Source organism: Zonotrichia albicollis, chromosome 5 (assembly GCF_047830755.1).
Source record: "Zonotrichia albicollis isolate bZonAlb1 chromosome 5, bZonAlb1.hap1, whole genome shotgun sequence".
Classification (NCBI taxonomy): Eukaryota; Metazoa; Chordata; class Aves; order Passeriformes; family Passerellidae; genus Zonotrichia; species Zonotrichia albicollis.
In genome coordinates, this window is record NC_133823.1 from 70,773,857 (window position 1) to 70,785,440 (window position 11,584).

Consider the following 11,584-nt stretch of genomic DNA (forward strand, 5'->3'; position numbering starts at 1 on the left):
GAAACCAACTTGGAAGTTGTGGTTTCCTCCTCCACAAATGTATTTCCAAATGCTTTGGTAAATAAATAGAGCCTCTATTTCTTGGCACTGTTAAGCACAACACAGATTCAATTGTATTAAACATCCCTTATTTGATACATAGTTGGCTTAAACTTAAAATTAGGTACACTAAACTAGAGCACAGACTAGTGGCTTTGAAGTATCAATAGGAGGTTGTTTGTCACCCGACAGACCTGAAGGAGGAGGAAGAGCCCAGCAATACACACAGGTAGCTCACAACCTATCATTGTAACAAAAGAACTCCAGAGGCATTTTCATTAATTAATATATTTTCTGCATTATAGTTAACATATGTACTTTCTTCGTGTCATCCTTATTTCGTTAAGTATTGATATTTTGTTATATTCAGACATGAGTACATTTTCGAAGTCTTTTGCAATAAATATCATAAAATAATAGAGATTCACATAATAAATATTCTTTACAATAAAAAAAGTTTTAACAGACTTTTGTCTTAAAAATAGTTGGGATTCAACTTTGTGTTTTATACATAAAATATACAAAAAAGGACCACAATTTGTGGCTAAGGCAATAAAACAGGGACAGAATAAAATTATAAAGTACAGAGCAGAGCTAAACTCACTAAGCCAAAGGATCACAAGAGACTTGAAGGATTCAAGAACATTTAGGTGACTCAATGACACCTGAAGGCTGTTTGGATATATGAACACCACCAACTTTAATATCAACTGATACTGACAGACTATAAAAACTGGATTAGGAGGGTGGAGTAAGCAATATCCTTCAAAGACTGGACAGCAGAAGAAACAAATGAGTATGTTGCAGCCACAATGTCTCCAATGTGAAGATCTACATAGTGTAGCAAAAACTGAAGTTACACTGAAAATATAAAAAAAAAAAAAAAAAAAAAGAAAAAAAAAAAGAAAAAAAAAAGGCTGGACAATTCTCAGGTCTGAGAATATTCCAAAAGTTAAGAGAAAAAGAGAGAGGGGGAAAAAAAAAAGATGCAAAAAGAAGCAGGCTGCTTATAGAAGAGTCAGGCCTTTCATTTGGTGAAGCCTTTATTTTACATCCCTCTCCAGAAAGAACACACACAAAAAGTTATTTCACAATCCAGCTCACTCAGGACTGAAAGTTATTCTTCCTTGGCACCCAGGAGGTTAAGGAGAAAAAAACCATAACTTGCTGAGAACAAAAAAAAAACCATCTTTGGGAAGATATTCACAGAGCAAGAAGCTTCAAGAGCCCAGTGAGCCCTCACTGTCTCTTTCAGGAGTGGTTCAGTTACAAACTCAAAGACCCTGCCCGAAGGAGCGGCAGGTGCAGATCCCAGGTCCACACTTACCAAAGAGCAGCAGTGACTGCGTGAAACGCTCCACACTCAGCCAAGTCAGCAGGAGGAGGAGAGCAAAGATGCAAGGGGAAGAGCTCATATGTCTGGAGTTGGGCAGACAGAAAGGAAAAGAAAGCAACAGTCCTCCCAAAATGGGAGAGGAGGGGGGAAGAAGAAAAGATGGGGAGAGGGAAAAAAAATGAGCTACAACCTGAAAAACTGAAGTTGGGGGAAGTAAACCTCCCTCCCAAAATCATGAGGGCTTGCCCTGACCCCGGGAGGGGCAGCTCTCCAGTTTACAATAGACCGTGTTGGAGTTCTTGCACCGGCAGCCCGGACGATTGACGCGGTCGTAGCAGCCCCGGCAGAGTTTTAGGCATCCTTTGGCCGGAGGGTAGCAGAGCAAGCAAGGCAGGAACAAGGACATGGCTCCCATGCACAGGTACCTAGAACAGCAGTGTGCCTGGGAGCAGGAGCAGGGATTATCCGCGTACGAGTCCCCTTCATCGTCGTTGGAACAGTGGTAGAAGATGCCTTTGACCAGGCACATGCAGGTGCCGTACTCCACCATGCTCTCGGCCGAGCACAGGCACTGCCGGTTGCAGGCCAGGCAGGAGGGCAGGGCCCGCGGCGCCGTGCACTCCCCGCACTTGCACTTCCCGCACCGCTCGCAGATGAACTTGTGCTGCGTCAGGTCCTCTTTCAGAGGCCCCTTCAGATCGTCCACGATCAGCGCCGCCTGCTTGGGCTGCGCCCGGATCGTCCGCTCGGGTCTGTGGCCGGAGCCCGGCCGGGAGGGCGGCGAGCGCCCCAGCAGCCCTTGCTCCGAGGAGGCGCTGCTGTTGCTGCCGGAGCTGGCCGCGCTGCCCGTGCTGGTGGAGCGGCTCAGCACGGGAGCCCGGGCGTTCTGCGGGTGGGCCGCGTGCCCCGCCTGGCCGGGCCTGTGCTCGTAGTTGTTATTCACATTTATCGGTATAATCTCGTGAGTCCTCTCGTGCTTCTCCTGCCTCGGCGCCGTCCGCGGAGCCGGCTTCTTCACCACCGACGGCCCCTCGGTGTATTCGTTGCTGCCCCTGATGGCCTTGATCTGGTCCAGTGACAAGATGGTGGCGGGCTGGCCGTCCCTGTCATAGTCCAAGCGCTGCCGGCTGTCCAGGGAGGGCTGCTGAATCACCACCAGGGAGCCGCCGCTGCCGTGCTGACTTTGGGGCTCCATCTGTAGTGATCTCTGCTGCTGGCATTCAGCGGGAACCTGGCATGCATCTGAAATCCTGAAATAAGGAAGGAGACAGAAGGTGTAAATAAACACTGCGTGTGTACATATACACACTCGAGATCAAGGGCAGCGGAGGGATAAAGCACCGGATACTTTCTGAAAACAGAAATGATCTGGCAAAGCCCAAACTGCCCCAGCCACCTGGTACTGATCACTTTCAGCAGGGGATTACAGCAGTGCTGAGGATCTGGCCAAAGTCCAGCAATGGGGAGAGTCTGGGTATGGCATCATGGATCAGGAATGCAAAGGAGACCCCATGCCATTTTAAAAAAAAATTTAAAAAATAAAAATCCAGTATTAACTTGTATGCTTTCTTGGCAAGCCATGGGAAGTGCCTCTCCCTTGCTACTGAACTCAGCATCTGTCTCTAGCAACAGCAATTCCGAATGCCCCTGACACTGAGCTGGAAACAGCCAAGAACGCCACTTCGGTCATGTTCCTGTTCCGAATGGCAGAGTGAGGAACGAGCCCAGTTCTCACTCTTCTCCCTGAATGTGCAGCATCAGAAGGCTCCACAGATTTGCTTCCTAGTGCATTTGGAAAGTCTCCCTCTTCAAGTGACGTATGTGCATTACAGAGTCCTGAACTAAGTGCTGTCAAGTGGCCAAGACATTTTCTGTGAGAAAGTAACTCAGCCTACACATCTAATATGCTCCTTTATAAAATTAAAGCAAGGGTGCAAACAGCCTGTTTTCAAATATTTCCTGACCACAGGCCGGAGTGTGAAAGAAGAATGGGCTAGAAAAGGCTTAGATGAACTAGGTGTCAAACAAAAAGTACCTGAGCGTTCATGAGAACGTTAAGAGCAGATAAGAACCCCTCAACAAGAACCTCAAAACACAAACAAAGAACAAACCCATTTTCAAAAGAGAGATTAAAAGCTTCTCAAATAAACAGAACATCTGCTCGTCTATCTTTTAAATAGTAGGAAAATAGTTGAGATGTTACATATTTCCATCCCTTTCCATCCTGCCTAGTGAGAGACTCGAAGGTTGCAACACTGAGAAAACTGCAGTGACAGTTCTGCACCTACACAAAAATGTAGCTGAGTATTTAAGTGCCACATTTATGCAGGGAACCAAGACAACAAACTGCTTTTCTTTACTGTCAGCCAGAGGAAAAGTCCCTTTTCACAACCCCTCGGGATGTGTTTACCTGAAAGCAGAGAAAGGTGAGTGCTATCACGCATTTCAAAACCTCATCCAATAATGCCACGAGGGTGTCCTGTGTACCCAGACCACCGCCAGCATGGAGCTGTTCCCCACTCCAGACAGTAAAAGGCACCGTGGTGTGGAAGCACAGGAAGAACAAGAGGAGGAAATGTTTCTTCTAGCAGGCAGTCACCATGAGCAGAAAGTGACAGCGTCTGCCTTGACACAACATCTTTGTCCTCATCCAGTAGTCAAAGATTTCATTTTACATCTAACATCACCTGTGTGGGCTTTGTGGTCACCAGATTAAACAGAAAACCAAACACTCTCGCTTCTAATTCACAGAACAGAATCACAGGATGGCTTGGTTGGAAGGGACCTAAAAGACTCTGCAGTCCCAAAGCCCCTGCCATGGGCAGGGACACCTTCCACTAGACCAGGTGGCTCAGAGCTCCATTCGACCTGGCCTTGGACACTTCCAGGGACGGTGCATTCACAGTTTTTTCCTGGGCCAGTGCCTCGCCACTCTCCAGCAAAGAATTTCCTCCTACCCCACACAAGAAGCAGCCTTCCTCACGAGCACTGAATACAAATCCACAACAGACCAAGGGTGAATGAATGCGAAAAGGGAAAGATTTACAGCTGTAGCAGCCAGGAGCTGGGCTCCCTAGGGGATGAAAAACAATATCCCAAGAAAATGCAAAAGACATCCAGTGCCATCTTTGGGGGGAAAGCGCAACATCAACGCGGCGCAGACTGACAAGCCCAGCTGCAGACCGGGGCGAGAGTTGAACCAGCCACCTCCACCCCCGCGCAGATCGCTCGTAAACTGCTTCCCCCCCGGACAATGAAATAAAAACGAGTACAGCAAAATAATAAAATAACGTACGGCGCAGGCGGCGAGAGCCCTCACGGTTCTGCACCCGGGGCTGCACTCCCTCCCCGCACCTCGGGGGTGGGATCCCGCTTCCCTCCCCTTCTCCACACCCGCTCGGACACGCCGCCAGCCCCCCCGGCCCGCCCTGCTCCGCCCCGCTCCCCGCAGCCCCGGGCGGGCGGCGGCGGCGCGGCGCCCTCTGCGCCCCGAGCGGAGCGGAGCGGATCACGGCGCTGACGGAGAGGAAGGAAGAGGAGGGGAAAAGGGGAAGAAAAAAAAAGTTATGAATGAAAACACAGGCTTTTTTTTCCCCTTCCTTTCCCTCCTTCTCTCTCTCTTCCTCAGGGGAAGGCAGATCTTAGCCCGTCCCTGCCTCGGGAGGGCAGATTACCTGGCGCTTAAAGCGGCAGCCGAGCGGCCGCTCAGCCCCGGGGTTTCCCCGCGCTGCGCCTCGGCACCCCCGCCTGAGCCCCTCCAGCCCCCACCTGCGAGAAGCGCTTGGGGGTGTTTTTGACGTTCTGCGCGTTCGCAGCCGGCCACGGTCCCTAGCAAGCCTTCCCGCAGCAGCACGGTGCCTCCGTTCCGGGAGGGGGACGGTGGGAGGGTGGTCGGGGCCGCCCCTCACCGGGCGGGCGCCGCAGCGCCCCGCGGCACCTGCTGGCTGCGGCAGCGCCGGCCCCGCTGTGAGCGCACGGCGGGTCCCAACTTACTGATGTGCAGGGAGCCGTCGGGAACGGCAAATCCAGCGGGCGGGGGGCGGCGGGGCCTCGGCTCCTCGCTCTCCCGGCCCCCGGGGCGGGGAAGGCCGGCGGGCTGCGCTCCTCGTCCCCGCACAGCCCTCGCTCGCCGATCTCCAGGTCCTACTGGGCCAGCGGAGAAAAGCCCCGCTCTCCTGCCCACCGCAGCTCCCCTCTCCCGGGGCTCAGCATGCAGCGGCCCCGGCCGCCCGTGGAAGCGGCGCTCTCCTTCGGCCGCAGCTCTCTCGGTCCGGAGGCGAGGGGGAGCAAATCCAGCCCTTCCTGCAAAGCGGAGTGTGTGGAACGAGCCTCAGGCGGCTGCAGGCTGCGGCAGGCAGCGGGGCTTGTTGCGATGCAGGTCTCCGGGAAGAGGCGGCGGGTGCGCGGCTCCCGCTCCGGCTGTTTGTTATTTCCCTTTGCGATCGCAGAGTGCAGCGCTGCGGTCCCGCTCCGGCGCTCGGCTTCACCGCATGGTCCTTGCCGCAAGTCCCGTCTGGCAAAGTGCAACCACAACCTCTGGTGCGAAAGACTGGGTTGGGTTTTTTCTTTTTCGTTTTGATTTTTAATTTTCTTTTTAAAGCGATCAAGAAGCGGCTCTGGCTTTCCAGGCAGAGCTCAGCGAACTGCGAACGAAGCCAGAGGCAGCGCAATGCACTGGCCCTGCGAGCTCCCCGCACACAGCCATGTGCTGGCTGTCGCTGCCGGGGGCCGAGTGACAGGCTCGGGGCAGGGGCAGGACGCGGCGGGGAGAGGCGACCCCGCACGCCGCAGTCTGGCACCGAGGTCTCCGCAGGCTCGAGAGGGTCGCGCAAAGCTCCGACGCGCCGGAGACCCCGCGCCGGGCGAGACGGGCGAGTACCGAGCCGGAGCTTCTCTGCGAGCAGCGAATCGCGCCCAGCTCAGCGCTGCCGGCCCGGGGAGCCGAGGCCCGGCTCTCCCGCCCGGTGCCCCGCGGAGCAGCGAGCGCGGCTCGCCCGCACCTCCCGCACGCCTCGCAGCGCGGCCGCCCCCAGCGCGGCGCGGGGAGCCCCGGCCGCCCGCCCGCACCTGACCCGGCGGGAGGTGGGTGCGCGGCGCGGCGAGCGCCGCCCGGGCTTACCTAGGGCCGGGGTGAGCGCCCGCCTCCCGCGGCACATTGGCGGCGCGGATCCAGCCCGGGCAGTGCCGGCAGCCGCTCCGCGCTGCCCCGCCGCCGTTCCGGAGTGACTCGGGCCGCGCCTCGCCGCCTTTCAGCGCGCAGCCCCCGCCCGCCGCCGGCCGCGCCCCCCTGATGTCAGTGTGCCTCCGAAATCCCGGCGTGGATTCCCCGCCCTCCCGCCGGGAGCCGCTCCCGCGCGGGCACCGCCGCTCCCGCGGGCCGCCGGGGAAGGAAGGAGGGCGGGAGGGAATGAAGGAGGGAAGGAGGGAGGACCTGCCTCTCTGCGGCCCCGGGCCCGCGCTGTCCCGCAGCCGCGGCTCCTCCCGGCCCCGAGGCCCCGCCGGCAGAGGGAGCGCCCCGGGGGCTCGGCCGGGCGCAGCTCGGAGCTGCCCCCGCCTGCGCTCATGGAGCTGCCGCGGCCCCGCCGGGCACTGGGCTCTGCTCAAGGGCTGAAGTTCTGCCACGCTCCTCTGTCTGACAGCGTTACAGAGAGATTCCTGACTGTGTTTTACTGTCAGCGCCCTTCAAGCCAGGTGGAACAGCCCTTGGTTTATATTCACAAGATATTTTCTGCTTCTTTCTGACTATTGCAGAGGCAGCTGAGGACCCGAGAAGAGCGTTCCCTCTTGTCATCCTGCCATGAGATAGGAAGCGGCTCTTGCCATCGTTCCCAAAGCTCACCACTGCATCTCTGCCATGGTGCCAAAGAGATACAGGGATGCTTTCCAAGCCAGTAGTTTTATGGCTAGATATTACCTTTGGCATGTGAGTTTTGGGGGTTTGGTTTGGTTTTTCTCATTGAGTGGAGTATTTAAACAGGCCACCAAAAGAACATGGGAAAATAATGTAAAGCACATTCAAATTCTGAGAATTATTTCATAACAACATGTAAAGTATTGGAATAGTTGAGGCTTCCAGTACTTGGCTGAACACCTTAAGTTTATCTGAAAGACACTAGCAATCTCTTTCAGAAAAAAAACCATTCTCCCACCTTTTGCCCCAAAGAAAAGAAGTATGTGCTAAGGATATGTGGAGCTGCTTAGCAGGAACATACATCCAAAGGCAAACAATCCCTACAAACAGGATTGTACCACAAAGGGGGCACTCGGTGACAGTCTGTGCACCCAGCTCACGCTCGTGGGATGTAGCAGAGTTGTTTTCCATTAAACTTTACTAAGTTTGGAAAAAAATCACCTAAACTGCATTTTTAAAATTTCCATCATTATGCACAACCTTTATCTGAATCACCTATCTCTCTATGAAATAAAATTTCCATGCATTAGAGGTTCTATACTGAATACTAGAATATAGTACTAGTGACAGTATGACTCCTAATACTTCTGAGTTTGTAATTAACAGACTGCTGATACAGACAAACCATAAATACCATTCTCCAATGAGAGAGGCTCAAAGGACAAACAATGGCATAAAAATCCTTGGTGTGGAATGAAAGTACACCAAATCAGTATTAATATTGCTGTGGGATTTAGAAAGCGTGGTTGTTCACCAAAAGCATTCTCAGGCACACCTTGAGCACAAAGTACAAAATCATTTTCAGTGAAATCCATCTGAAAACTTTGGAACCTATAAGAGTTACAAAAACCTATGAAGAGAAAAAAAAATCCAACTGAAGAACCAAAATGACTAAGAAAATTTAAAAAAAACACTACTCCTGCAGAGTACTCTTAGTGGTGTGAGTTCATCTTGGAGCCTTTGGAAGTAGCAGGGCTCTGTTCTCACAAAAGTTCATATACGTTTTTTCTAGGATACAACCCTAAAAACAACTCAACACCTCTCCTTTCACATCTCTAAGCCAGGACCACCTTAAAAACATCTATGCCAAGTGTGAGAGCTTGATTTTAGAAACATAATACCAGGCTTAAATGGGTCAGTCAAATAACCAAGAGTACTGGCAGGTGTTCACTATCACCTGGCACCTGAGTTAATACTTCATGGAAAGAAGGAAAAACCCTCCAGCGATATCCAAAGGCTCTCCACAGGCTCAAGCAAACATTCCTGCATCTCACAGAAGTCTATCTCACTAGATTAATCCTGGAAATTATAGCAATGAGAAGTTCTGATTAGAAAAAGGAGAGCTACATTCTGGAGAATGAACTGGCACCTATGGCTACATCCTGGCATGGCCTTAATTTGAGGATTGATGCTCAGGCAGGAATCTGATGCAACCAAGTTATTTTCTATCTCCAAACCGTCATCTACAGGTGGCTCAGCTGACACCAAGTCAATAGAGACCAGCCCTGTGTGCCTGAAGTAAATCCTTCAGAAAAACCTGTCTGGAATGGGGTTCAAGAGACTGAATGATGGCCCAGAGCAGTCATCCAACCCCTGTTTCCACTTTCACTTTGAGGATCAGGTACTGGAGATAATCCCCACCTTCTGCAGTCACATGCTACTTCTCCCTCATGGCAGCCCGAGTGCCAGAAGGTGCACTGGACAGATCAAAACCACAATCCTTGCTTAGGTTTTTGTTTGGTTTTCTTCCTAATCCACACCTAGAAGCAACTTTTATCTCTAGGTGACTTAAGTGACCTTTGTAAAGATGCACTGGATAAACTGTGATCCTCCCACCATCAGTAACAACTATTTCCATGGATCCCACCTGGAAATATTATTCTTTTGCTCCCTAAGCAGCATCACTTAGCCTTGCTAAGGCACAAATCCCAGCAGGAAGGAAGACACACTCAGCCCCAGTCACAAAGCCAACATGGCTTTGAGGAGACTCAGCAGAGGAAGTGCTTCCCTTTATACATGTTACTTGTCACTTCATAACAAATCTTCACAGCTGCAACAACATTTCTAAGGTTACAGAGGAATTCAAAGGCAACTAAACACCCCCTCCATTAGCATGTATAACAAAATTATGAACCAAATTGTTGTGCCAGTCTTACCTGTAGCATGCGTAGGTCAGTTACTTCCCTCACCAGTGATGATCTTGCAGAGATGGCATCAGGAGAACCAACTGGAACCTGCTCCAAAAGCTTTGTGTGTCAGCAGCTTTGAGTTTGGGTCAGGTGGAACTTTGTAGTTGTCAGTGCTTGAACAGTCTCAGAAACTCTGAATGCTTGTTGGGACAAGAGCAGCATAACTAATTTTTTAACACAACACTAGGCCTATATATATACTACAAGGCAAGAGGAAATGGCCTCAAGTTGCACCAGTGGAGATTTAGATTGAGGAGCAGGAAAAAACTCTTCACTGAAGGCACTGGAACAGGCTGCTCAGGGAGCTGGCTGAGTCACCAGCCCTGGAAGGATTTAAAAGTTGTGTAGATGTGGCACTTAGGGACTGGTCTATTGGTGACACTGGGTTGATGGCTGGACTCAATGACCTTAAAGATTTTTTTCCAACCTAAATGATTTCATGATTTAAAAACTCTCCAACAAACCAACAACAGGCTATGGAACACTGCTGTAATAACAAGTGCTGTGGGCAGTTTCTCAGCAGCTCTCATGAAATCTTGCTGGCCCTGGCTTAAGCTGGTGCATGAGATAAACAGAGCTGCTCCCAGGAGCCAAACACCATGAGTGCTGTGGTGAAGGCATACCCTGACACGTACAGTGAATCACTTCAGCGTAAGGAAGAGAAAGCGAAGGCTGATGTGGCAGCGTTTCCCATCACACTTTCTAGCAGACAGGTTGACCTTTATCTGAGATCAAAGGCACGGGTGGCTGGGGATTTCTTCAGCTCCTGTGCAGGGGCTGTTCTCAAAGCTCTCTGAAGATGCACAGCCCGCGTGCGCCGCTGCCTCTTGCCGTCACTGCTGGGGCTGGGGAAAGGCACACAGGAAATCCTCAGTTACAAATAGAACCTGTAGTTTTCACTTCAGGAGATAACATCAGTTTTTCTTAGAGGCAGAGGAGACAGTAAAAGGCAGCAGCCAGGCAAACCTCCAACAACAAAAGGACGAACCTCGACGTGAACCTGCCTCATGAACATTTGAATGTGGAATCAAAGCACGGGGGAAATGCTGCAGAGAGAGGGGTTTAGTGTGTGCCCAAATTAAACAGGAGGAAAATGCCAAAGTCTGTAAAATAGGCTGAAAATCTGAGAACACACTTGCCCTTCCCCATCTTCTGCACTGTATCAAAGAAAGCAGTAATTTTCCTTGGGTAACCACAGGCAAAACTTCACTCTCCTAAGGGTAGGCCACAGCAAGTCTCTTCATTTTCCACCACTCCTTTGACATACAGGCAACTTGGTACCTCTACACCTCTCCTTCGGGTACCCAGAGTTACTGTTTCCTGATCAAGTTTAATCTTCCTCGGAGAACTGCCTCTCTAGCCTTCATGTGTAGCTGCCACACGGGTTGCCTGCATGTGCACAAGATAATCTAAGCTACTGACCATATCTTCCTTACTTTGTATTAATTGTTAACTATTTCAGCTAATATGACTCCATCTTCATCTGTATAAACAGTTTTGTGAAAAAGTAAAATTGCCATTATTACTGAATACCAATAATAACTTACTCTCATCTACCGTAAATTATCTACAAGTCCTCATCTCCTGTCCTAGCACTGAGCAAACTGCCTTTGCCATTGCACTGGGACACAATTCCTTGCACAGACACAAACCTTTCCCATTTCTGCTGGAGAAGTGGCCTCACCCCAGGAGTGGGCTGCTTCACTGGGGGAAGAGGAGAAGCTCTCTGCTAATTTAAATCCATGGCTCTGTGCATGTTTTTATTATCTCAGCACTTGTGGCGACTGGGGTGTTAGCACAGCTCCAGGAATGCCTCCTGTTTATCAGGTTGTGCAATCCGTCACTGTCAGCTGAAGGAGGTCTCGGGAGCAGCGTTTCTAATTTGATTTGAAAATATACATGGAAACCTGAGCCTGCTTTTAGCAAGAATGATGGGGTTGGCCTAATGAACACAATCTCTCCTGTCGCTCTCGAGAACAGTGTGTCAACAACCAAAGTTTAGGTTCCCTCCGTGGCTGCAGCAGCTTCTGTGGGGACGCAGTAGCCTCACGTCTGTGTCATGTTCTTGGTTCTGCTTTACCACTGAAAGGCATTTCAGAGAGATTTTAA

The 11,584-nt window shown here is 51.2% G+C and overlaps 1 protein-coding gene across 6 annotated transcripts; it reads right to left on the reverse strand.

Moving 5' to 3' along the window:
- Positions 1 to 308: 308 nt before the first annotated feature.
- SPRY1 (sprouty RTK signaling antagonist 1) lies at positions 309 to 10,336 on the reverse strand. 6 transcript variants are annotated; one of them, XM_014266044.3, is made up of 2 exons: positions 9,443 to 10,336; positions 309 to 2,625 (listed from the first exon to the last, which is right to left on the reverse strand). In XM_014266044.3, the coding sequence occupies exon 2, from the start codon at positions 2,568 to 2,570 to the stop codon at positions 1,608 to 1,610; it is 963 nt and encodes a 320-aa protein (XP_014121519.1). In that variant the 5' UTR covers positions 2,571 to 2,625; positions 9,443 to 10,336; the 3' UTR covers positions 309 to 1,607. The 6 variants fall into 6 exon arrangements, with proteins under 6 accessions (XP_014121519.1, XP_005485678.1, XP_005485679.1 ...); XM_005485621.4 differs by lacking the exon at positions 9,443 to 10,336 and adding an exon at positions 6,495 to 6,658; XM_005485622.4 differs by lacking the exon at positions 9,443 to 10,336 and adding an exon at positions 5,369 to 6,026.
- Between the last annotated feature and the right edge of the window lie 1,248 nt (positions 10,337 to 11,584).

Bases quoted from the DNA above. Each gene is read 5' to 3' on its own strand.
- SPRY1 (XM_005485620.4), bottom strand. From the start codon at position 2,991: ATGCTGAGTTCAGTAGCAAGGGAGAGGCACTTCCCATGGCTTGCCAAG. The intron at 2,626-2,932 runs GTTAATACTGGA...TCCTTATTTCAG, and splicing joins CTTGCCAAGAAAGCATACAA to GATTTCAGATGCATGCCAGG.